Source organism: Equus quagga, chromosome 11 (genome assembly GCF_021613505.1).
Source record: "Equus quagga isolate Etosha38 chromosome 11, UCLA_HA_Equagga_1.0, whole genome shotgun sequence".
NCBI lineage: Eukaryota > Metazoa > Chordata > Mammalia > Perissodactyla > Equidae > Equus > Equus quagga.
Window position 1 is genome coordinate 41,485,239 of NC_060277.1, and position 27,866 is coordinate 41,513,104.

Here is a 27,866-nt window from a genome sequence, read left to right on the forward strand (position 1 = left end):
GTAAATCTTACTTTTTATTAAGCCCTCATATTTGAATAACAATTTAAATGGATGTAAAATTTTAGGTCCAGTACTTTAAAAATATTGATTTCTTACAACCAGTATTGCTCTTGAAAACACTGAGGTCAATCTGATTCCATTTCTTCACACAATGATTTACTGTCTAAAAGCTAGAAAGATTTTTCTCATTATATTTCAGTATGTGTCTAGATATGGGTAATTCCTTCTCTTTCTTGTTTTGCCCTCAATGGCCCTTTCAATCCTCAAATATTTTCTTCTTCTGGACCTCTTTTTGTTACCTGAATGTTGGTACATCTACTTCTATCCCTTATCTCACTTAAATCTGCATTTGTATATTCTATTTATCTCTTTGTTGTTATTGTTTCCTTCTGGGAGTTTCTCAATCTGATTTTCCAACTCACTAATTCATTCTTCAGGCATCCATTCTATTTTTACTCCATTTTATTGTTCTTTATTTTAAATGTTTTTTATATGTCTACTTGGTTATTTCTTATTCTTGTATCACATTGCTAAAATCTTCCCTTTTTTCTTTCAATGTTTATTGGCTTTATTTAAGATTCTGACGGTCTTATGCAACCCAGTTTGTTGTTTTCTTCTGAACCAGTGGCATCTCTTAGGTATCACTTTACTTTGGCTTGTGAACTCATTTACATGGTAGTATGGGCACTTCTGAGTGAGGATAGAATGTACTGGGGAAGGGCTGAGGGCTAGCCCTCTGGGCTATGTTGGGGTTCAAACAGACAAAAGAAGAAAAGTGCTACGGTGGACAGCCTCAACACTCCAAAAACCACAGTTAATTATTTCAGTTTGTCATCTGCCAAGTAATGCTTCAGATCAGGGCTTCCCCTTCAGACGCCACGGGAGAAACGGCAGTTTCCTAAGGCACTTCCTAGAGTCCAGGGCCTAGATTGTAACCCACCAGTCCTATGAGTCTGGAAGGGGAAGGGTGAACAAATAATGGGAAAGCTAGTCAATCCTTCCCTGTTTTCCCCAAATCTTCACCCGAAAGGGCTTTTGTGCTGCCCTGATTTTATCTTTATCTGGGAGGACAGCTGTAGCAGACCTCTGGTCCACTGTACTAGTACCTGCTGTGAGAAAGCAGGCAAAGGCAACTGATTTTCTCTAATGAATCTACTCACAGACATTCAGCCAGCCACATCCCCACCAAGAACCACTTCAAAATAGCCCCCCGCATCCCCTGGGAGTTTTATCTTTTTTTTTCTTTTAATTATTATCTACACACACTAAAAGAAATATTCTAATCAAAATATAACAGAACTTTACATGGTTTTATTTATACATTACTGGTATTGAAAGCAAATTTTATACAAAAAGTTTTATACAGATAAAAAAACCCTTGGCTAGGCAAAGCCATTTATGTGTGTGTATACACACAAACACACATACACAAAGTATTTTACATCATTACAATTATACATATTTACAGATATACTATTTAAATTATTTTACAATTTACCAAATCAGGAGAGGCAATTAGAAAAGCAAATAAAAATGAAAACAAACTAAAAATGCTACAAAACTATCTTTAAAAATCTAGAAAAGAAAGTCATGTCTTTGAAATATCAAAACTAAGGTTTCAATATTATATACTTGTTGCTTTTATCTTAATAACAAGTTTTAACCTGTCTGAAAATAAAATTCTTGACCAATAACAGGTAAGCAAATCAGACTGATGACTGGAACACTGAACATGCTGACTTGAAATTAAAGAATCAACAAGTAACAACAAATGTAATTATTATCTAGTAATCAAATATGTCATAAAACTGCCCTCTACTTCCCCATTTAAAACATGAGGAATTCCGAGCTTCTGTGTAGTATGCAATATCAATTAAGATCCCAAGGAATTCAGCAACTTATCTGCAATGTAAGAAAATGCTAAAGTTATGATTCTATTTTTCTGATACAACCATTTCATAAAGTGTTGTTCTTTTAAAGCGAGTTCTACTTAGATAGTAAGCAGTTATTTGGTGTTAAAGAACTAGCTTTTTACAGAATCTGTTTGGTAACTTTATTGTTATACTCTGACTTTGACAAGAATTTAATGAGACTATAGTTCTTGGAGGAAAAAACTCAGGAAGCAAGCTAGGAATGAAATAACCCATTATTTGTGCTATCATGCAAGCAAATACAATCTCAAATATCAAATCCATTAAAAAATTTCAGATGTGTAATGAAATTTGGAAATTTCAAACTAATAAGCATCACTTCCAAATACAAGTTAATTCCTTCATGAATGTACATTATCTTCACAAGACAATGGAAGTCATATTTCAAGATAACATTCAGTTAAAACAAAAATTTCAGTTTAATTTCCTCAAGGCAGTGAAAATTTTAAAACACAATGAATCTAAAAAATAATCAGGCCATTTTTGTCTTAAACTATTTTTTTAGAAGTTCTTCAGAATAAGCTTTTTCTTCAAACTCCCCATTATTCAATCTTACATTGTGAATTACATAAATAGAATTTTAACTTCACAGTAAAATACTAAATATCTTCTGAAAATCTCATTAGCAAACTGAAATTAACAGATTATTTAAAGACAGTAATTTACATTGGGTCTAGAAACAGATTTATAACTCAAATATTCAGAACTCTTCATACTGAGATCTATGTCCAAACATGATTTGTATTCAGATGTAATTTGAACTTAATTTAAAATTGGCTGTTTAGCATTCAAATAATTATGACCACAAATCAAATGAAAAATAATGACGTGAAACAGCATTACAATTTTCCTTCCGTAAAAGTCCAAAATGTTTAAGCAATTGGTTCAAATCTTACAGGAAAAAACCTGCTGATAAATACTATTGCCTTAATAAACCTGTATAAGAATGGCTTAAAGAAACTGAGGAAACATGTCTGTGAACATTATTAATAATTTAACATGGCAAATCACGTCATCTATTCAGATGACAATGGATTTCACGTTTATGAATGCACGTTTTGTATTTTAAAGTATTTTAGCACTCCTAATTAAAAATGTGAATAATATTAAATTACAATCACTGCACAGACTTCACTGCCTATGAAACATACTGCTATTCAAGAATGTTTTATTCTTCTTCATCTACAAAAAATTTCCCATCAACCATCAAATGCATTTCCCCCGACCTTGGACACATCAGCAATCTGAGAGATGAGGAGAGATGCCCTGCTGATCTGAACGGCAGCAGGCTTCCCTCTGAGCGTGCTCCTGTGGATGAGGTGGCCTGAGAAGCCTGCACGAGCAACATCCTCCAACCTGTGACTGAAGCAGGAACTCAAGTGGATGTCTCTCACCCACTACTGACATCTTCAATGACTAACAGGCCATCAACTGCACGGTTACAGTGTCAACCATTTACTTTACTAGTCTCCTGTAGTGTAACCATTAACTACCTGCATTTTGACTTTTCAAAGAGCTTCATTAGCTGCTGGAATCTTTCTGAGACCTGAAAAATGTTAAATGAGGGTTCGTTATAAATACTTCAATATTATTTTTATCTTTGATGAATATTTTCACAAAACATCTGAAGACAGAGAAAGTTACTCTCAATAACGAGATGAAGTAATGTTTAGAAAAATGAAATATCTGCTAGTTTAACTTTTCAACATTAACCTTTCTTAAGCAAATATGATTACAAAATTGCTTGAGATCAATTAAGTAAATGGTAAGGCAACAGAAAAGAAAATTAGGATTGTTATAAACTTCTTCCACAATCATCAAATTTTTAACAGTCTTACATGAAGAATTATAGTTTTAAGAAGTTGGCTAATAATATGTCACATTTTATTTTTTTTATTTGAGGAAGATTAGCCCTGCTAATTAGCTAATTAGCTAACTGCTGCCAATCCTCTTCTTTTTGCTGAGGAAGCCTGACCCTGAGCTAACATCCGTGCCCATCTTCCTCTACTTTATATGTGGGACGCCTACCACAGCATGGCTTGATGAGCAGTGCCATGTCCTCACCCGGGATCTGAACTGGTGAACCCCAGGCCACTGAGAAGTGGAATGTGCACACTTAACTGCTGCGCCACCGGGCTGGCCCCAATATGTCACATTTTTTATAAAGATTTTATTTTTTCCTTTTTCTCCCCAAAGCCCCCCGGTACATAGTTGTGTATTCTTCGTTGTGGGTTCCTCTAGTTGTGGCATGTGGGACGCTGCCTCAGCGTGGTCTGACGAGCAGTGCCATGTCCGCGCCCAGGATTCGAACCGACGAAACACTGGGCCGCCTGCAGCGGAGCGCACGAGCTTAACCACTCGGCCACGGGGCCAGCCCCCACCAATATGTCACATTTTAAACATGCTAAAAATTAAATCTAAGTATTTAGAGTAGTAACATCTATGAAACTATAGAGATATAAAAATTGGGTAGTTACCTGATATGGATTTTTATTCAACTTGGCAGCTAAATAAGAAAATGTTTTCAATGATGGCCCTCTTTTCTGACACTCCAGTAAAATTTCCCGGTCATCATTTCTGAAGGGGGAAAAATAGGATTTAGTTTTTGTAAATTAGAGCAGAAAGGTAACAAAAATTCCACTGCCTAAATGTCCACCAATTGGTGACATTTTTATTAAAATCCATAGGAAAAAAAAAAGTACATACCAAAAATGGACAATAGTTATCTTTGAGAAATAAGATTATGGATGACTTTTAATCTTTGAACTCATATATATTCCCAAATTTTCTAAAACAAACATATTAATTTATTTTTCTAATGACAAAATTAAAGCTTTTAGAATTCTACTTTTAATGTGTGTAGTACTTCAAAAATTAGGACCCAAACATGATCACAGACTTAAGAAGCAGAAGAACCAAAAGTAAAATAGAATCCAGACCTTCTAACCCCAGACCTCTGCTTTCTCTACATGTCTGAACCAACGTGTGCTATTACAATCTCTGATTCTAGTCTGCCATCTGCAATTTACCTGAAATGAAGGCAAAGAGGACTGCGATATTAAACAAAACTGATCACCAATTTAAAAAAAATCCAGCTTCCCTCATTACGCTTTCTAGTCAAGTCTGGAGATGATGGCCCTCTAACTCAATGGTTCACAACTGTGGTTACCTTGACATCTGAAATGGGGTCTTTAAATCTGTGTTTCTTAAGAAGTTCACAGAAAGTCAAAAGTATAACCTACTTATGAAAGTTTTTTGAAACTTTTAAGGGAAAACTCAAATTACAAATGCTCACACATTTTGGCCTATTTTACCACCTGTCATTCCTTCTTTCAAAAATGTGCTTACACCAGCTCCTTACAAACGAAAGAATTCTTTTTAACTGAAAAAGATGAAGTTAAAACACAATGAAAATTTCTGTCCATGGTGCTAACGCACATCCCTGGTTAGGAGACACTGCTCTAGATGGTTCTACAGTACAGCAGGACTGTACCTTAGGAAGTATTTTCTACCAACTTTGGCCACTTTTGAAGTCAGTCATCACTTTCCTTATTTTAGGATAGAAAAAACTGATGACACAGCAGAACAGATTTCTGGCCTCTCAAAATTTCCCGGTGATTTAAAGGTCTCACAAGATTCTTACCTTGTCCATGAAACTATAATTTCTCCCTTCTTTTTAATAACATTCTTTGCAGAAAGGCCTGTAGAAGTGGCAGATGCTGCTGATGGCTCCTTAATCCCTGGGCTTGCCTTTAATGAGGAATCTTGAGTCACTGCAGGGGCCTTTTTTTTATTGGCTTTCTTTCGGTGAGCTTCACCATTCTCACCAGAATCTTGGGTAATTTTTTTAGTCTTTTCCCTACTAGTTAAGTCTGTTTCCTTTCTCTGTTTTTTCTGAGAAGAATGATTTAGATCAGAAAGGTTTTTTCTCTTTTTCTGAGCATTATCCAAAGCCCCAGGCACCTCTGAACTATGGGAATTTGGTGCTGGCTCTGACTTTACATCATCCTGTTTTACTTCACATGAACTGGGAGATTCCGAGGTCAAATCGATATAGGCTTCCTCAACAACACATTCCAAAGGTCTGTTTGCCACTTGCACCTTTTCTTCCTTACAGTTATCTTCATCCACACATATCACCTGACACCCTAAGCCTTCAACTGCTAAAGCAGGACAGTTACCTTCATTTTTACTCTCGCTTGAAACATCTTGTGTCAAATCAATAAAGGCACCCACAGTATCAGGCTGCATATTGTCTAATATTGGAGCATTTTGATCCAAATTGCCTCCAGAACAGCCAAACTGATCAATATTTAAAACTGTTACTTCTATAAATTCCCCCAAGTTTTTGGTCTCAGTGACCGGATCTTTTGTGAGGTCTATATATGTGTTTGGAAGATGATCCTCGACAGAATGTGGGATTTCTTCCACTGGAGGCAATTCTTCAACACTTTCAGGCACTTTTGGTTCCCATTCATGATGCAACTTGAAACATTCATCAGCCACTTCATTACTATGACCCACTTTACCTGAAGCATCTTTAAGGAATTCGTATATATCAGGAACCTGTGTTTGTATCACACAGTCCTCTTCTTCTTGAGCTGATTTACTGCTATCAACATGTTTGTTGGAATTTTGCAATTCCTCCACAGGTTTAAAAACTCTATTCTGACAGGAAGTATATTCTTTCTCTGCTGCTTCATCAGCTTCCTTTTCCACTCTAGGCAAAGATGCCAATGATTCATCAGTCACCATATTCTGTTTAAGATTAGGGGAGGTAGATGGTGCTGCACGTCGTATTTTCACAATGAAGTGGTCATTGGACTTTTCCATTATGACAGCATGCATGGGTAGATTAGGGTGGTACTGAAAGCCTGGAACAACAGATCGGCTTGTCCATGATGAAGAACAACTTGATTTACTGCTTGAATTATCAGACTCCAGAGCTAAATGAATATCTTGTTCAGATGCATCCTCTTCCTCAAGTAAGGCATCTTCACTGAAATGTGCACTAATAACTTCCTCAGGAGTTGAAGTAGACAATACTTCTGGCTTTAAGAAACTGAGATGACCATCTGATTTCAGAGGTGATGGTACTGTTAAAGAGACTGCTAGATCTTCAAGAAGTATGGAAGAAATGCAGGGCTTGCTCTTTTCTGAACTACATACATTATCTTTACTTAAAGCTATGTTAGTGGACACTTCAAACATGCAACTTTCATCCAGCACATCAGGATGAACTGGCAATGAGAGCCCTGAAGACAGAGATGGAGCTTTCTCAGATGATAATAATGACCAATTATCATCGCTAATCATTTTAGGACATGGAGAAACCACTCCTGAAACTAGCTCTTCCGTTGTACATGCTGGTATAGATTCACACTTAAGACTGTCTAGCAGCTGCTTCTCTGGCGTCTTTAACTCCCACTCACTTTTTTCATTACAGTTAACACTGGTGTCCAAAAGATCAGAACCTTGCAACAAACTTTTAAATATTTCACCCATCTGTGCATCACTGACTAAATTAAAAGTAAGGCTAGATGCTTGCTGTTCAGTAAGAATCTCAAAACTGCGTTCTGGCTTCAAAGCTGCATGCTGGGACGTCTGTGCATCCTCCACGGTGCTTCCTTCTATTTTTCCCGGCTTTGGGGCGCTCAGGCAGTTTAGTTCTAAGGAGTGCTCTTCTGATTGAGAGTTCTTAATATTATCAAAGCAACTGTTAAAACTTTTTTTAATGTCATACTTCACTGTGTTAATATTGGAACAATTTTGGTCTTGATGTTTTTCCTCAGATTTTTTACATCCCACCAAGGACCTATAATAAACAGAACCTTCTGATGTGGGGGATTTCTCTTTCAGTACTTCTTTGCTGGAGCTGTCCACATTCCCCTTCCGACAATTTAAATATTGTGATTTCTCTTTATTTCTCTTTTCAAGTTTTCCTTCGTCACTGTCGCTACCGAAGTTTACAGAATCACAAAACTTTACTAAGATTTTCTTAAGCTTTGCAAACAAATAATCAAGTTGCTCATCGACAAATTTCCACAATTTTTTTTTCATATCTGGTAGTTGCTGTTCAAATAAGCGATCCACTATGCCATTCTTTTTAACTTGCTTAAGTTTGGATTCTATGACATCACAGAGATTCTTCTGCAAAACAGTCACTGACTTAGAGATTTTAGATAAGTCAAGTCGCTTAATCAGTGATGTGAAACTCAAAATTGCTGACTCAACAATTCTATGAAATTGCAGTAATGAAAATTTTACCTTGAATTTCATATAATTTTTCCTTACATGTTTTCTTATCATTCGTAACATGTGCATAACTTCTCGTACAGAAAAGGGTGGAGCAATAATTGGAACTATTTTTTCCAGGCTCGAAGTGCTCACTGTCTTATCTTTCTTCTCTGTTTTTGAAGATCTGCTAGATTCACTTTGTCTTTTATTCCATTTGCTTTTGGTCTGATGGATCTTTACAGAAGATGTTTTCCTACTGTCTTTATCCAAATGCACAGCAGTTTTCCTACTTCCTGGGCTAGTTTTTGTATGCTGCACGTCAGCAGAGGCTCTAGGTTTGGCACTTTTTTCAAAACTTTTCTGTGGTTTAGATTTTTCACTGTCACTTATAATTTCTCCTTCTTCTAATTCATCTAAAGATGAATTCTTAAGGGAGTCTGCTTCTGTAAATCTGTCAGATTTGCAAATTGGCTTTTGATTTTCCTTATTGAGATCAGACTGACTCTTGGAGGTAGAATGAGCTGAATCTGGTGGAAACACATCTGTGGAAGTGAGAAAGTATATTATAATCATATGATCATTGAGTCTTAGTCATTTGACATTTCTATACAAAATACAATAAAAAATTAAATACTGAAGCAATTTACTATTCTAATAACTTTTTCTTTTTAGCAGAATGTTACTGCCTGATTAATACTTATTCATGTCATTGGTCTTTACTGGCCTTAAAATATACTCAGAAGGTAACTGACAAGAGTGGTAGTACAGAGTTTGGTCATTTGGATAACATCAACCCACTGCTCAAGTATCTTTACTTCATGTTAGCAGAACCACCTATTCTATGCCATTTGATGATGGTTTCTGAACAACAAAAATATACCTGAAAGCAAGCAAAGGGTATATGAAACGATTTGTTCTACCACTCCCTTTTTTTACATAAATAAGAATTACCTAAATTTAACAACTCAACGTACATTTCAAGTTAACAACGGGGGTCTGGATAATATGTTAGCCATGTTATTAAAAAAGAAAAAGCACTAATTCATCTTGCTTACGGCACCCACATTCTCACAAAAAGATAAGGTATAGAAGATAATACAAACTATTACCTTTATGACTGTTACTATATAATGGGCCTTGAGATGGGCTTTCCATTCTAAGGACTTTTGCTACAGGTCTCACTGGACTATTCAGAGGACTGATGGCCTCTGGAATAGGTCTCAGGTGATTAAGGTCAATGCTCAGAACTGAGTTCTCGTCATCATGATATATTGAGTTTGTTTCACCAATTTCCACTCTGTGGTCCATTAACTCAGTCTGCTGAAGTGAAGATTCTAGAGGCTCTTTAGGTGAGCAAGGCTCCAAATGACAAGACTTATTCTCAACCAGTGGTGTACCTACAAGAGAAGGCTCAAATTGTGGGTTACCATCTTCTGAAAGGACTACTGGCAAAACACCATCTTCTTCGATTGAAGGCTGCAAAATGCTTCCACTGGATTCAGCCACTTGTGTTGAAAAAGCCTCCTTCATTTCTATACCTTCAGAAATACTACAAGAATTTAAACCATCGTTTCTTTTGATATCCAATTCCAAGCCAAAGTTTTGAGAAACATTTGTTTGTAATATGTCCACTACCACAGGAACTGCTGCCCCTGCACCATTAATGGTTTGTTCCATTTCTGTTGATGATGGAAACAAGGATTCTGCTTTTTCCATTTCCACAGGTGCTGAGAAGGAAGTCTCTGTACCACAAACGGGCACATCACAAGGCATAGTATTCTCAACAGATTTAACTAACAAGCTATTTTCTTCTTCCATTTTCCTTTCTGGAATTTTAGTCCTGGATTCAGATTCTGCTGCAAGAGCATCATTTGGTTCCAATACCTTTGATTTGGTTTCCTCTGTGATATGTTCACTGACAGAGGGAACACATGTCACTGTTTTAGCCTGCACCAAGGACTCTACGTCACATATGCCACTGGATTTGGGAGTATTGGTTATTTTATGCTGATTGTCCTGAGAAACAGGCTGCTTTTTAGCAGGAGAAAGAGTTAAGTTCAATTTTTCCATAAAACTCAACTTTAAGTCCTTGTTCTTCGTTTCATTTGGACCACTCTCAGCTTTACTTGTAAGCTCTTTATTATCTCCTTCTTGGGAAATATCATTATTAGAGACTTCACCTTTATCATTTTTTGGCTCATGCTGTCTCTTTAAATCAGTAGTGGTTTTCTTAGTTTCTTTGTTGGTCTTCTGCAAATGTTCTGTAGGCGTTCTTTTTTCATTTCTCATATGCCTATTTTCGTCTTTGCTTTCTCGTTCTCTTTTCCTCTTATCTTCAGTTCTATGCCTTTCTGCTTTTAAAGGTGTATTTTCCCATTGATGCACAGCATCAACTTCCTTGGAGTCAATGTGTTTGTGAGTTCTACTAGTTGAAAAAGAAGAGGGACATCTTCCTTCTTGGAAACTATGATTACTTACACCCCTGTCTCTTTTACAATCTTCCCTTCCTCTTCTCTCTTCTACATGGTATTTACCTGAATTATGAGAAGACTTTGTTATTTCATTCTTGGAATGAGGAAATGATGCTCGTTCAGATCTTCTCCAATAATCCTGGTCTTTTACTATTGATTTAGGTTTTTGATCAACTTTTCTTTCTTCTTTGTCTTGTGATTTAAATTCTTTTCTATTTATATTTTGTGATCTTTCACTTTGTCTTTCTGGTTTTTTGTCACTTTGAGATTCTGTTCGAGTGTGTGACCTTTCTCTAGAGGTCTCTTTCTCCCAAGAAGAACTAAGGCGTTCATTTTTATAGTCCAAATCTGTGTTACTTTTAAACTTTGAATTTTTGCTTTCAGCCTTGGGTTCACCTTTACCATATTTCTCAGGACGTCCTTGTAGCCTTTGACTAGCCTCTGTGTTCCTTGGTTCACCATCACCACAGTTCGTGTTTAAGTCTTTTCGTATCCTGTCAGTTCCTCTGCTATATTGGCTATGTCTAGTATCTTTCCTCCCTCTTCTACTATCCTCATTGGAGCTACCCTCACCAACCTGATAATGGGAACGTGACCAAATGCCATTGGTGCAGTGTTTTTCAAGAGATGTAGGCAGATGCAAAGTGCCTTTTTTTCCAGAATGTGATTTCCCTTCTTTTTCGAGGTTTGGCAGTGAAGTGCTATGATGTACATCTTTAGAAACATCACTTTTCACTCTGTGATCAGTCTTTGAACAGTCATCCAAATGAGGAGATCTGGATTTAAGATCTTTTGTTTTAACTATATCTGATGTCCTTGAAGTTTTATGATTATTTCGAAAATGTGGAAACTCGGACAATCTATTGAGAAATAAACAGCAAAAAAAAGTTGATTACTTTTTAATAATCTAAATTTTAATCACGTGATAAACTTTAAAATTCAGCGGCCCACATACTGGCAAAACTAATTTTATTTTGTATAAAGGCGTGAGTGATAGGCATTTACCAGCTTCCTACTAAGTGAGCAAGCCTTCCTCAAACAAAGTCTGGAGGACCTCTCAGCTATATCCCAGCACTTGCCACTTCCTTCACCATGCACATACAACTCCCAAACTAACCACAAATTCCCTTCTTTTAGAACAAGTGATATTACTTTCTTGCTCTCACTCCCTCTAGCCCAACTGAAACAGAAGGAAAAGCGAAATCTTGCTTGACAACTGATACAATCAAAATAGAACTCCATGTAGCTCCCTATCCTAATTTTCTGTTTCACATACAATCCCACAGTAAACCAAAGCATCAACAGCTGTCTTAAAGAGGCACATACTGAGCAAAAATAGAAAGAAATATAGAGTTGGGATTCTCTCCTAGGGGAACAATTTTATTGTTTAAAAAAAAAAAAGCCTAATAAGTCTTAAGGTTTCATTAGTGTTTCAGAAAACTGGCAGCTTTCCTAACAATAAAATGTAAACAGCTCATTTTAGCTTTTTGTAGTAATATAGGTCCCTCTTTGTAAACTTCCATAACTTTCCCAAATTCCCATAAATCTATTCCTAATCAGTACTAAATGTGTAGAGAACACCAAAACTTAAAAGACTCAGAAATAAGGGGAGATTTTCATAAAACAAAAGAGGACACAGGAGACATATAACCTAAGGTAATCTGTAGACTTTATATGGATCTTCTTATGGGTTGAACTATGTCCCCTCAAAGAACTTTGTTGAAGTCCTAACCCCCAGTACCTCAAAATATGACGTTACACGGAGATAGGGTCTTTACAGAGGTAATCAAGTTAAAGTGAGGTCACTAGGGTGGGCCCTAACCCACTATGACAAGTGTGCTTATGAAAAAGGGAAATTTGGACACAGAGACAAGTACAGAGAGAAGACAATATGTAGACATAAAGGAAGATGTGACCATCTACAAGCCCAGGAGAGAGACCTGGAACAGATCCTTCCATCACATAGCCAACAGAAGGAATCAATCCTGCTGACAACTGGATCTTGGACTTCTAGCCTTCAGAACAGTGAGACAATAAATTTCTGTTATTGAAGCCACCCAGTTTGTAGTACATTCTTATGGCAGCCGTAGGAAAATAACAGATTCCGACTCAAAAAACCAAACATTGGAAGACAGCCTTGAGACAACTAGGAAAATGTGAACATAAAAAGCACTAACCAAAAAAGAAAAAGATTTGACAAACTGAATTCCACTGAAATTAAGAACATTTATTCCTCACAAGACACAATAAACAGAGTGGTAGACAAGCCAAAGAATGGGAAGATATTTGCAATGAATTTATCCAACAAAGAACTCATATTCAACAAAGGATGTACATGTGTAAGGTGCATCAAACTTATTAAACCATAAGCTCCTAAAAGATAGTTCTAGGGGCCATCCCAGTGGTGTAGTGGTTAAGTTCGCATGCTCTGCTTTGGCAGCCCAGGGTTCATGGGTTCAGATCCCAGATGTGGACCTACACACTGCTCATCAAGCCATGCCATGGTGGCGTCCCACATACAAAAGAGAAGAAGATTGACACAGGTGTTAGCTCAGCGACAATCTTCCTCAAGCAAAATGAGAAAGATTGACAACAGATGTTAGCTCAGGGCCAATCTTCCTGACCAACAATAAAAGACAGTTCTAGCCCACAGAGCTCATAACACATATTTAGTACAACTCTGTACTAAATAAAATACTATCAAAAATTTTATTTTATTTTTTTGCTGAGGAAGATTTGCCCTGAGCTAACATCTGTTGCCAATATTCTTATTTTCTATGTGGGTCACTGCCACAGGATAGCTGCCTACGAGTGGTGTAGTTCTGCACCCAGGAACCGACCCAGGGATGCCGACGTGGAGGACACCAAGCTTAACCACTAGGCCATGGGGCTGGCCCTCAAAAGTTTTATTTTAAAATAAACCTGTATATTAAACACTTTCCATAATTTGCTCTTAAATTTTCACCTTATATTAATATTTGCATTTTTTCCTTTAAACATCAAGTTTCAACCAAATCATAAACATGTATCATTAGAATACTAGGCATAGCTCACAATTAAAAAGTGAAACTATTTCACAGAACATTTCTTAATGTATAATCACATCAAACAATCTAACGACATAACTCTCATCATTTATTCACCTAGTTTCTCTTTTCACCCTGTTCAAACATCATATCCCTCTCCTAAAAGATTCAGCTACATATAAAATTTCCCGAACACTTCAGGAACCAATCTTATCCTAGTTGCACTGGTGGGATTTAGGTTGGTAAACATGCACAACCATCTTCATTTTCAAAAGTGCTTTATAATGCCATCTGGTCCACACAAGATTGTCTACATTCACTCTTCAATCATTTACTGAGTATCTACCACGTGTCAGGCACTGTGCTAGGTGCTTCATAACATGGTGAGGGAACAGAGACATGGTCCCTGCTCCCATAAAGCTTACAGTTTAATGGAACAGAAAGATACTAATCAAGTAATCCCATCCATGATTTAAACAACCACAAGTGTATATAAAGCTACTAAAGAGAGATTTGACCTAGTCGCAGAGAATAGACACATATCCTCCGTGAAAAGAATGTTTATGCTGCGATCTGAGGATGAGGAGGTATCTAGCAGGTGGAGGAGAGGAACACTGCAGGCAGTGGAAACAGTCCACACAAAGGCAGAGTTCATGGTACAACCAAGGAACCAAAAGAATGTCAGAGATATAGCAGAGATATGACACCCAGGGCAAAGGTAAACAAGAAGGCAGGCCTGAGAAGTAGTTTGGGACCATAATGTGAAGAGCCCTGTGGCCAAGTTAAGACTTAGATCTTTTATCCTAAGAACAATGGAAAGTCATTGATGTATTTTAATCAAGAAAGGGGGTGGGATGGGCTGGTTCTGTGATACTGAGATATCCAGACTTGTGCTTTAGAAAGTATCCTGTGGCTTTAATATTGAGAAGAGACAAACCAGAGGCTGGAAAGAGCAAGAATGAATGCAGGATACCAGCACAAAGACTACTGCCAGTTCAGATGACAGTTTAGGGGCAGCAATGATGGTAGAAATGTGGAGAAACGAAACATTTGAGAGATTATAAAGACATAAAAATCAACAGGACACAGCAAGGAATTTGGATCTGAGAGATGATAGAGAGCTAAGTGTCAATGACGACTTCTACGCAGGGTGACTGTGTCTCAGTTTGCCAAACAATCTCAGTGTACTTATTAATAGCACCCCTTCTACTCTCAAAAGTATCCCAGTTTGAGCAATTATATTAAATGGTCATACTACCCCTAGGTCTCTAGCTTCACCGGCAGAATAAATGACGGGGAATCCACTAAGCTAGGACAGAACAGAAGAAGTCTGATCATAAATTCAGTTTTAAATGAGGTAATTTTGAAAATTTTCTACAGACGTGTAATTATCTACATATAAATGGAACTGACCTAACATGAGTGATATTACCTCCAAAGAAAATACTGATAGAGAAAGGAAAGGACATAGGTTTGAGCTGTGAAGAATTCCAACGCAGCCAAGTACAGAAGAGTAAATTTAAAGTTAGGAAGGGAACGAAGAATCATGAAAGCCAAAGGAAGAGACTATTTCAAGAAAGGAGGGTCGACTACGGCAAATAGCATGTGAGGACAAGTTAAAATGAGAAATCAAAATTATTTGATGGGGAAATTGAGGGAGCAAAATTGCGGGGTGAGCTGACCTGGGACTCTCTCCCCTCCAAACTACAACAAAGGACTGGAAAAAAAACCTGAATTTCAGCTAATAAACCTAATGCCAGGACTTAGAGACCTACACTATCGAAAGATGGAGGACGGAGACCCTGCTGCCGGCCTCGGAGGAGCTGGAACAGGGTAGGAGAGAACTTCGCTCCCTCCCCTAGAGTCTGGGATTGCTGCATGCGTCTGGAAAGGAGTGGGGGAGGGGCCACGTGACCAGGGGATCGTCTAGGACTCCTGCCACCAGTACAGTGGAAACCCGCTGACGGGGGAAAGCTTCCGCGCACGGGGACCCCATAAACCCAGGGCCCCGGGAGACCAGAGAACAGAACTGATCTGAATCCAGATCGGCCACAAGAATAGCAGCCCCTCCCTCCCGGCAAAGCCACTGGGCGCAGCCATCTTGCCTGAAGGCGGAGAGGTCAGAACACGCAGCTCTCGACCCCCATCTAGTGGCGACAGGCTGTAACTGCAACTGAATTCTACCACCATGCAAAAAAGTTGCTCCTCTACTATCCAGCAATTTATAAAAGCCCCAGACCAGAAGGAAAACAATAAAAACACAGAATTAAGTCCTGAGGACTTGGAAATAGGTAAACTAAGTGAAAATGAGTTCAGAGCAGCTATAATCAAACAGATCAATGAGGTAGAGAGAAAGATAGAGAAACAAGCCAATGAGTTCTGGAGTTACTTCACAAAAGAGATTGAAATCATAAAGAAGAATCAAACAATTACTAGAGATGAAAAACACAATGGACCAGATAAAACAGAATTCAGATTCCCTGAATGTCCGTGTAGACACCACAGAAGAGCAAATTAACATAAGTGAAGACAGACAGGCTGAATGGCTCCAGACAGAGGAAGAAAGAGAACTAAGAATTTAAAAAAACGAGGAAAATCTCCGAGAGATAATGGATTCAATGAGGAGTAAGAACATAAGGATCATAGGGATTCCCGAGAATGTGGAGAAGGAAAATGGAGCAGAAAGTGTGCTTCACAAAATTATTGAAGAGAACTTCCCAAATCTAGGGATTGACGGAGAAAAGTGTGTAGAGGAAGGTTTCAGATCTCCTAGATTTGTCAATGTAAAAAGACCTACTGCAAGGCACATAGTAGTAAAATTGGCAAAAAGGAAAGAATACTCAGGGAAGTAAGAAAAAAAAAGAGAATAACCTATAAAGGAGCCCCTATCAGACTGTCGGCAGATTTCTCTACAGAAACCTTACAAGCTAGGAGAGAATGGAGTGACATATTCAAAGCTTTAAAAGATAAAAATATTCAGCCAAGAATACTCTATCCAGCAAGAATTTCCTTCAGATATGAGGGAGAAATTAAATCTTTTCCAGACAAACAAAAGTGAAGGGAATTTGTAACTAAAAGCCCTCCACTACAAGAAATCCTCAAGAAGGCTCTCATACTTGAAAAAAGAAAAAAGGGAGAAAGGGGTCACAATCCACAGACTAGGGAGACCGATGGATAGAACCAGAACAGGATAGCAAATATTCAATTATAGCATTAGGGTAAAAATAAGGAAACTACCAAAACAAGGACGATCTTAGCACTCTAACTACAAATTCATAAGACTAGTTGGAATAAGAAATGAAAATAATTATTTAGGAGGGGAAGAGCAAAGGGTCTAAATCAGTATTGGTCAAGTAAGTAAGAGACCACCAGAGAATAGACTATATTATACACGAGATTCTAAATATAAATTTCAAGGTAGACACTAAAATAAAGTACAGAACAGAGTCACAAATCATAAATAAGGAAAAATCTAAGGAACCCAGCATAAGAAATTGCAGTATTAAATGGGTAGTCTAAAGCACACAGGAAAAGAAACGCAGGAAAACAAGATAATGAGCGACAGATTGACAGCATTAAGTCCACATGCATCAATAATCACTCTCAATGTAAACGGATTGAACTCTCCAATAAAAAGACACAGAGTGGTAAAATGGATTAAAGAACAAGATCCAACAATTTGTTGCCTCCAGGAAACACACCTCAGCCCCAAGGACAAACACAGACTCAGGGTGAAGGGGTGGAGGACAATACTTCAAGCTAATAGAAAGGAAAAAAAGGCAGGTGTTGCAATTCTTATATCAGACCAAGTGGATTTCAAAATAAGACAGGTAAAGAGAGACACAGAGGGACAATATATAATGATCAAAGGGACACTTCATCAAGAAGAAATAACGCTTATAAGTATCTATGCACCCAACACAGGAGCACCCAGATTCATAAAGCAACTATTAACAGACCTAAAGGAAGATGTTAAAAACAACACAATAATAGTAGGGGACCTTAACACCCCACTCACATCAATTGACAGATCATCCAGACAGAAAATCAACAAGGAAATAGTGGAGCTAAATGAAAAACTAAAACAATTAGACTTAATAGAAATATATAGATCACTTCACCCTGAAAGAGCTGAATACACATTCTTCTCAAGTGCACATGCAACATTCTCAAGGATAGACCATATGTTGGGAAACAAGGCAAGCCTCTACAAATTTAAAAAAATTGAAATAATAACAAGCATCTTCTCTGATCATAGTGCTATAAGGCTAGAAATTAATTACAAGAAAAAAGCTGACAAAGGCACAACGATGTGGAGACTAAACAACACACTACTGAAGAAGCAATGGATCACTGAAGAAATTAAAGAAGAAATAAAAAAATACCTGGAAAGAAATGAAAATGATAGCATGCCATACTAACTCATATGGGATACAGCAAAAGCTGTATTAAGAAACATCTTAACAAACAAGAAAAATCCCAAATAAGCAACCTTGAAGTACACCTAACTGAACTAGAGAAAAAAGAACAAATGAAGCCCAAAGTCAGCAGAAGGAGAGAAATAATAAAAATCAGAGCAGAAATAAATACTATTGAAACAAAAAAGGCAATAGAAAGGGTCAATGAAACAAACAGCTGGTTTTTTGAGAAGATAAATAAAATTGACAAACCACTAGCCAGACTCACAAAGAAAAAAAGGGAGAAAGCTCAAATAAACAAAATCAGAAATGAGCGAGGAGAAATAATAACAGACTCTGCAGAAATACAAGGGATTATAAGAGAATACTACAAAAAACTCTATGCCAACAGAATGGATAACCTAGAGGAAATGGATAAATTCTTGGACTCCTACAATCTCCCAAAGCTCACTCAAGAAGAGGCAGACAATTTGAACAGAGCAATCACAAGGAAAGAGATTGAAACAGCGATCAAAAACATCCCAAAGAATAAAACCCCAGGACCAGATGGCTTCCCTGGGGAATTCTACCAAACTTTCAGAGAGGATTTAATACCTATCCTTTTCAAGCTATTCCAAAAAATTAGGGAAGATGGAACACTTCCTAACACATTCTATGAGGCCAACATCACGCTGATACCAAAACCAGACAAGGACACCACGAAAAAAGAGAACTACAGGCCAATATCACTGATGAACATAGATGCAAAAATCCTCAACAAAATTTTGGCAACCAGAATTCAGCAATTCATCAAAAGGATCACACATCATGATCAGGTGGGATTCATACCAGGGACACAGGGATGGTTCAACATCCGCAAATCAATCAACGGGATACACCACATCAACAAACTGAGGAATAAAAACCACATGATCATCTCATGAGATGCAGAGAAGGCATTTGACAAGATCCAACAGCCATTTATGATAAAAACTCTGAACAAAATGGGCATAGAAGGAAACTACCTCAACATAATAAAGGCCGTATATGACAAACCCACAGCCAACACAATACTCAATGGGCAAAAACTGAACGCCATCCCCCTGAAAACAGGAACGAGACAAGGATGCCCTCTATCACCACTCTTATTTAACTTAGTACTGGAGGTCCTGGCCAGAGCAATCAGGCAAGAAAAAGGAATAAAAGGAATCCAAATAGGGAGGGAAGAAGTGAAACTCTCGCTATTTGCAGACGACATGATCTTATATATAGAAAACCCCAAAGAATCCACTGGAAAACTCTTAGAAGTAATCAACAACTACAGCAAAGTTGCAGGGTATAAAATCAATTTGCATAAATCAGTAGCATTGCTATACTCCAATAATGAACTAACAGAAAAAGAACTCAAGAACACAATACCATTCACAATCGCAACAAAAAAAATAAAATACCTTGGGGTAAATTTAACTAAGGAAGTGAAGGACCTATATAATGAAAATTACAAGCCTTTCTGAGAGAATTGGCTGACGACATAAGGAGATGGACAGACATTCCATGTACATGGATTGGAAGAATAAACATAGTTAAAATGTCCGTTCTACCTAAAGCAATCTACAGATTCAACGCCATCCCAATCAGAATCCCAATGACATCCTTTACAGAATTAGAACAAAGAATTCTAAAATTCATATGGGGCAACAAAAGACCCCGAATTTCTAAAGCAATCCTGAGAAAAAAGAACAAAACGGGAGGCATCACACTCCCTGACTTCAAAACTTACTACAAAGCTACAGTAATCAAAACAGCATGGTACTGGTATAAAAACAGGTGCACAGATCAATGGAACAGAATTGAAAGCCCAGAAATAAAACCACACATCTATGGACAGCTTATCTTTGACAAAGGAGCTGAGGGCATACAATGGAGAAAAGAAAGTCTTTTCAACAAATGGTGCTGGGAAAACTGGAAAGCCACATGTAAAAGAATGAAAATTGACCATTCTTTTTCACCATTCACCAAAATAAACTCAAAATGGATCAAAGACCTAAAGGGAGACCTGAAACCATAAGGTTTCTGGAAGAAAACGTAGGCAGTACACTCTTTGACATCAGTATTAAAAGGATCTTTTCGAACACCATGTCTTCGCAGAGAAGGGAAACAATAGAAAGAATAAACAAATGGGACTTCATCAGGCTAAAGAGCTTCTTCAAGGCAAATGAAAACAGGATTAAACAAAAAAACAACCCACTAACTGGGAAAAAATATTTGCAAGTCATATATCTGACAAAGGCTTAATATCCATAATCTATAAAGAACTCACACAACTCAACAACAAAACATCAAACAACCCAATCAAAAAATGGGCTGGAGACATGAACAGACATTTCTCCAAAGAAGATATACTGATGGCCAATAGGCACATGAAAAGATGCTCATCATCGCTGATCATCAGGGAAATGCAAATCAAAACTACGCTAAGATATCACCTTACACCCATTAGAATGACAAAAATATCTAAAACTAATAGTAACAAATGTTGGAAGGTTGTGGAGAAAAAGGAACCCTCATACACTGCTGGTGGGAATGCAAACTGGTGCAGCCACTATGGAAAACAGTATGGAGATTCCTCAAAAAATTAAAAATAGAACTATCATACGATCCAGCCATCCCACTACTGGGTATTTATCCAAAGAGCTTGAAGTCAGCAATCCCAAAAGTCCTATGCACCCCAATGTTCATTGCAGCATTGTTTACAATAGCCAAGACATAGAGGCAACCTAAGTGCCCAGCAACAGACGAATGGATAAAGAAGATGTGGTACATATATACAATGGAATACTACTCAGCTGCAAAACAGAACAAAATCATTCCATTTGCAATAACATGGATGGACCTTGAGGGAATTATGTTAAGTGAAATAAGCCAGCGAGAGAAGGATAATCTGTGTATGACTCTACTCATATGAGGAATTTAAAATTATGGACTAAGAACAGTTTAGTGGATACCAGGGGAAAGGTGGGGTGGGGCGTGGGCACAAAGGGTGAAGTGGTGCACCTACAACATGACTGACAAACATTAATGTACAACTGAAATTTCACAAGATTGTAACCTATCATTAACTCAATAAAAAAAAAAAAGATGTGGTGTATATATATACAATGGAATACTACTCAGCTGCAAAACAGAACAAAATCATTCCATTAGCAATAACATGGATGGACCTTGAAGGAATTATTTTAAGTGAAATAAGCCAGTTAGAGAAGGATAATCTCTATATGACTCCACTCATATGAAGAATTTAAAAATGTGGACAAAGAGACAGATTAGTGGCTACCAGGGGAAAGGCAGGGGTGGGGGTGGGCACAAAGGGTGAAGTGGTGCACCTACAACACGAATGACAACACTAATGTACAACTGAAATTACACAAGATTCTAACCTATCATTAACTCAATAAAAAAAAATTATTTGATGGATTTAGTGGCAGTCACTATCAACCAAAATGACAGCTGTTTTGGTGGACCAATGGAGGCAGAAGTCAGAGAGAAATGGGTTCAAGAATGAGGAGAAACAGGAAATGCAGACAGCAAGTTTAGATAACTGTTTTGGAGGTTTGACTACGAAGGAGAGGAGAAAGGTGAAATTCCAGAGCAGAATATTGCCCCCAACCAAAAAAAAAAAAAACAGAGAGAGAGAGAAGTTAAGTAAAACATTATTTGAAAGGGAAAAGAATATACAAATTGAGAGCTGGGTTAAGGGTTGTCTATAAACAAGGAATATGAGCACAGATATCCTCTTGATGTTTCAGTAATCTGGCAGGAGCCTAGAAGAACCCATGAAATACACACCATCATCTTCTCAGGAGAAAACAGTACCACAGCAAGATCCCAGTATATTAGAAAACTGAATATATTAAGACAGGTATGTGGCAATATTCCATTAATAATCATACATATGTCATCATGATAATATACCATTAGAATATTAGTCACAGTGAAACTTTAAATATTTAATAAAATGAATGGCTTTCATATCTTTCCTCTCAAAGTTAAAAATGTTCCACATATCAATACCCACGTAATTTATAAACAGACCCACACCCCTCAATCATACCTTTGATGAAGATTATTTATTTCTTCATCCTTGCGGTTTATTTCCACTCTGGCAGTTTTGATAAGTGCTGAAATATTCTTTTTAAGAGATTGGTTTTCATTTTTTAGGCTGAAATTCTAAACATCATAAAATATATTTAATAAAGCATATATCTACAGGATTATTAAACTACTACTTATAGGGGCCAGCCAGTGGTGCAGAAGTTAAGTTCACATGTTCCGCTTCAGTGGCCCGGGGTTTGCCAGTTCGGATCCTAGGTGCAGACATGGCACCACTTGGCAAGCCATTCTGTCCAACATGGCATCCCATGGCCATGGCATCCCACATATAAAGTAGAGGAAGATATGCACAGATGTTAGCTCAGAGTCAGTCTTCCTCAGCAAAAAAAGAGGAGGATCAGCGGCAGATGTTAGCTCAGGGCTAATCTTCCTCAAAAAAAGAAAAAACCCTACTACTTATAATAGCTAGTGACTATTGAATGCCAACTACCTGCCAGGCATCATATATTTCACCTTATGTAATTCTCAAAAAAGTCCTTTGAGAAGTACTATTATGCTTATGGTACAGATGGGGAAGCTGAGATTCAGAGAAGATAACTGGCACCAGAGAAACGTTATTTAAAGCGAACTACTTAAAACAGGTCTCAAAATGAAAAAACAATAAATAACAGGAAAAAAGTTCTATGTGAGTCATCCTGAAAATTGAAAATAAAAATGATAAAAATTTTATTATATTTAACAACTTAGCTTTAACTTCCAACAATGTACTAATTTGCAGATGAACAAAGAACAAATCTAGGATTGACTGGTTCTTTTGGGGAATGGGAAAAGGAAGAGAAATAACTTAACCAGAAAATAAAAAATCAGAACAAGATATGACATTCCTGATTTTTGCAGCATGATCACCAAAAAAGTGACTGGCAAAAACTGTGAAGGTCTGACCATTTTCCCCCCAACGGCCATTCTAAATCTTTTCTCCTCAAACCATTCTATTTTAAACCACTTGATATCATCTCTGTGAATTTTTTATTATTTAACTGTTAACTAATCTAACAGATTTTTTATGTCAATATCATTTAATACATCAAGCAGTTTTCCTGTATCAATTTCACTGACATAGGAAATAATGCATGTTTTGCCAGATTTCCTATTTCATTTAATACTAAAAAAATAGTTTCCTTATAAACTGCTAACACTTTAGCATTTTAATTTCTAACAAAAAGTTTTTATTAAATTTTGATTTAAAAATTTAGTAAGGCAAAAATAAAACATTCATAATAATCCTACCTGTGTCTGTATTTCCTTAAACTTTTTCATCAACTCTTTCATTTGCATCTGACATTTTCCATATTCTACTTGCAACTGTATGACATAAAAAGATTAATTTAAGCATCATTCTAAATTCTTTTCTTAGCTTAAATGACATTTCAAAATATTTAAAATTTTGCAAATCAATCCACTAAGAAGGGAAGATTAGGTCTATTTCTACTAACAGGTATCTAGTAAGATTACTGGTTTTTAAAGTTGGCCCTACTAATAATATATTTTGTTTCACATTCAATCTCCAAACCTTAAAATTCAAATACAGTGGAAAGAAATTTATCTGATACAAGTGTTGGACATTTTATAACTTAGTAGATATCATGAAAAGATAAAATGTTATATCACACTGATTGCCTGGTGAGGTTTTATATATTCAGACACTTACAATTAATCAAGCAAAATTCTAACTAAATTTAGATAAGCATTCAGTAAACACTGAAAGCAGATCTCCAGGCAGAAACTGAATTAAATATTATTTTAGTCTAAGAGCTACTTCCTAAACACAGAGCGTCTGTTCAATAGTAAGCTGATGCCTGTACTTCAGGAGCTATAAAAGAGTAAAATAACTGTCCAATAATTCTGGCAACCCATACATCATTATACGTTGCCTCCTTTGCAGTTCCTTCTTCAGTCAGAATTTCTTCATATAAATCCAAACAATTTCTGGATGGTACACAGGATTTGGAGGCATTGTCTAAAACAAACAAACAAAAAACCCTTACGTTAAAATATGTGTTTCCAGATTCAATGCAATCTCTATCAAAATTCCAATGTCATTTTTCACAGAAATAGAAAAAAAACAATAGAATCACAAAAGGCCGCAAAGAGCCAAAGGAATCTTGAGAAAGAAGATCAAAGGTGGAGGCATCACACTTCCTGATTTCAAACTAAAATACAAAGCCACAGTAAACAAAACAGTACAGTACTGGCATAAAAACGGACACATAGACCAATGGAACAGAATACAGTCCAGAAATAAACCCACACATATATGGTCAATTAAAATTTACAACAAAGAAGCCAAGAATACACAAAAGGGAAAAGGACAGTGCTTTCAATAAATGGTCTTGGGAAAGCTGGACAGCCACATAGAAAAGAACAAATCTGGACCACTGTCTTACACCACACACAAAAATCAACTCAAAATGGATTAAAGACTTGAACATAAGACCTGAAACCATGAAACTCCTAGAAAAAGATCTTGGCAATGACTTTCTGGATTTGACAACAAAAGCAAAAACAAACAAGTAGGACTACATCAAATTAAAAAGGTTCTACACAGCAAAAAAAAAAAACCCAAAAAACAAAATGAAAAGAGAACATAAAGGATAGGAGAAAATATCTGTAAACTATATATCTGATAAGGAGTTAATATCCAAAATATATAAGGAACTCATACAACTCAATAGCACAAAAAAAAATCTGACTAAAAAACAAGCAGAAGAACTGAGCAGACATTTTTCCAAAGGAGACATACAAATGGCCTACAGGTACATGAAAAGGCGCTCGACATCACTAACCATCAGGAAACACAAATCAAAACCACAATGAGATATCACCTCACACCTGTTAGAATGGTTGTCACCAAAAAGACAAGATAACAAGTGTTGGCAAAGATGTGGAGAAAAGAGAACCCTTGTGCACTGTTAGTGGGAATGCAAACTGGTGCACCTACTATGGAAAACAATATGGAAGGTCCCCAAAAAATTAAAAATAGAACTACGATATGATCCAGCAATCCAACTTCTGGGTATATCTCCAAAGGAAATGAAAACAGGACCTCGAAGAAATATCTGCATCCTCATGTTCACTGCAGCATGATTCACAACAGCCCAGATATGGAAACAACTTAAGTGTCTGTCACCAGATGAATGGATAAAGAAGATGAGGTATACAAATACAATGGAATATTAGTCAACCACGAGAAAGGTCATCCTGCCATTTACGAAAACATGGATGGACCTTGAGCACATTATGCTAAATGAAATAAGTCAGACAGAGAAAGACAAATAATGTACGATATCACTTATACGTGGAATTTAAAAGCCAAAAGCAGAAAAACAGAGACTAAAATGGTAGTTACTAAGGCCTGGGGGTGGGGGAAAAGAGGAAATGTTGATCAAAGAGTACAAACTTCCAGCTATAAGAGACTAAGTTCTGGGGATCTAATGTACAGCACAGTGATTACAGTTAATAATACTGTATTATATAACTGAAAGTAGCTAAGAGAGTAGATCTTGTGTTCTCACCACAAAAAAGAGACGGTAATTATGTGATGTGATACAGGTGTTCCCTAATGCTACAGTGGTAATCATTTTGCAATAAATTAAGTGTATCAAATCAACACCTTGAACCTTAAGCTTACTCAATGTTATATGTCAATTATATCTCAATAACACTGGAAAAAATACATGTTAAGATTTCTGATGTCACATTCCATTTCAACTCAAAGGACTATACATTTTGCCATCTCCTGCAATTTCATCCAAATCTATACTGATTTCACAGGTAAGAGTTGGAAAACCAATTTATCTAAAACGTTTGTGTCAACAAATCAGGTGTGAGGACCATATTTGTTCAAAGCTTTCAGAGATATGATTCTGGAAAAGGTTTCTAATTTGGATAGGTCATTAGACTCTGCATATCACACTCTCACTGATTCATTCAAAAATATTTATAACCACCCTTTGCAAAAGTTCTAACGTCATGTAACCTGTGACAGTATGGCCAGTAATATATGTATAGACACCACCACCAGCTGCTTTTCAATGGTACAAAATATTTTTGCACAAGGTCCAATTAAATCTGAGAGCTAAATGAATAACAAACCTGAGTGCTAATTTGTTTCAGTGATCAAGCTTTGGGCAAAAAAATAATCACCTGAGTGTAATCATGTGAAAGAATGGGCCGATTGTTCAGTAGTTTACGCCAAGATTTTGTAACAATAAAATAAACACTTCCAATGGACTGACCAAACAAAATGAAACTATTTTATTATAGAATTTACATACCAGAAACAGCACTGTCCAACCCAGCATATATGTCCAAAGAACCTTCATCATTATTTTTAAGAGGAGAAGCTGCAAGAAAATCAAAGACTAGTTAAAACTGACTTCATGCACTTAGTGAAGTTTTTCCATTCCTACTCTGTGCCAAAAAGGGAAACTGTTTAGAAGTTTTTTGGGGGGGTTATTTGTTTTGTTTGTTTGTTTGTTTTTGGTGAGGAAGATTGGCCCTGAGCTAATATCTGTTGCTAATCTTCCTCTATTTTGTATGTGGGATGCCACCACAGCATGGCTTGATGAGCAGTGTGTAGGTCCACACCCAGGATCTGAACCTGCAAACCCCAGGCCACCGAAGCAGAGTGCTCAAACTTAACCACTCCACCACCGGGCCAGCCCCCTAGAAGTTTTTATACATCCTTATAAACAGGAAGATCTTAGCACACAGATTTATGACTCGATTACCTCAGATTTAGACTTAAAAACTCACCTTCAAATATATACTAGTGAGAAGGCTCCAATTCGAGGAATAGCAGAGTAGTTTCTATTAGATCAATTCTCCTGCAGATAACAACTATAAACTCTAAACAAAATATCAAAAGCTATCTGCAGTCAAACGCTCTATTGTAGTGATCATTTCACAATACATATAAATATCAAATCATTTCAATGTATACCTGAGACTCATATAATGTTATATATAAATTACAAGTCAATTAAAAAAAAAAAGCCATCTGAAAATGCAGAGAGCAGCCCACAGCAGGCAAAAACTGGAAGGCAGACAACATCTGAAAGAAGAAAACAGCGCTGCGTGAGTTCCCTAGCCCCCTTTTATAACAATTTTTTTGTGGAAATATAGGCCCTAGTCGGAGCCCTAAAACTGGGCAGTGAAAACTCAGATGGAAACCCCTAGTCCTAATAGCTTGAAGAACCAGAGAAAAAACTTTGGGAATGATAACAGCAAATAGAAAGTAAGAGAGGAAATTCAGAGCGCCACAGAGGGGACTCCCCAAATTGTGCCCCCAAATCTCTGAGTGACCCCCAAACTACACAAGTAAAGGTTACAACTCCAAAAGTCCAGCTAAAGCTAAAGAATATGAACAGATATTTCAGCTGCTATCCACCATAGGGAAGACAGAAGTTTAAGTTCAGCCAAGTTAAATATCTGCTAAAATTAAAAACACCACCACTCTTTAGAGAAATATAACAGAATCCAATGTCTCTATAACATCACATTTACAATGTCCAGAATGCAATCCAAAATTACTACATAGGAAATCTTGGCAGAGAAATAGAAACAAAAGAAACAAAGAAAAATCCCAAAACCAAATAAAAATCCTAAAACTGAAAACTACCATATCTAATGTAA

The 27,866-nt window shown here is 36.9% G+C and overlaps 1 protein-coding gene across 1 annotated transcript in view; it reads right to left on the reverse strand.

Annotated features, from left to right (window-relative positions):
* Positions 1 to 1,291: 1,291 nt before the first annotated feature.
* Positions 1,292 to 27,866, reverse strand: part of CASP8AP2 (caspase 8 associated protein 2) — a 42,411-nt gene continuing 15,836 nt past the window's right edge. Inside the window, exons 3-10 of the mRNA XM_046676849.1 lie at positions 26,507 to 26,575; positions 24,089 to 24,189; positions 23,460 to 23,534; positions 22,174 to 22,289; positions 9,278 to 11,499; positions 5,575 to 8,710; positions 4,409 to 4,508; positions 1,292 to 3,477 (exon numbers count right to left, since the gene is read on the reverse strand). Of these exons, the coding sequence (XP_046532805.1) occupies positions 3,421 to 3,477; positions 4,409 to 4,508; positions 5,575 to 8,710; positions 9,278 to 11,499; positions 22,174 to 22,289; positions 23,460 to 23,534; positions 24,089 to 24,189; positions 26,507 to 26,575 (5,876 nt within the window). The 3' untranslated portion in view covers positions 1,292 to 3,420. The remainder of the gene's footprint in view (positions 3,478 to 4,408; positions 4,509 to 5,574; positions 8,711 to 9,277; positions 11,500 to 22,173; positions 22,290 to 23,459; positions 23,535 to 24,088; positions 24,190 to 26,506; positions 26,576 to 27,866) is intronic.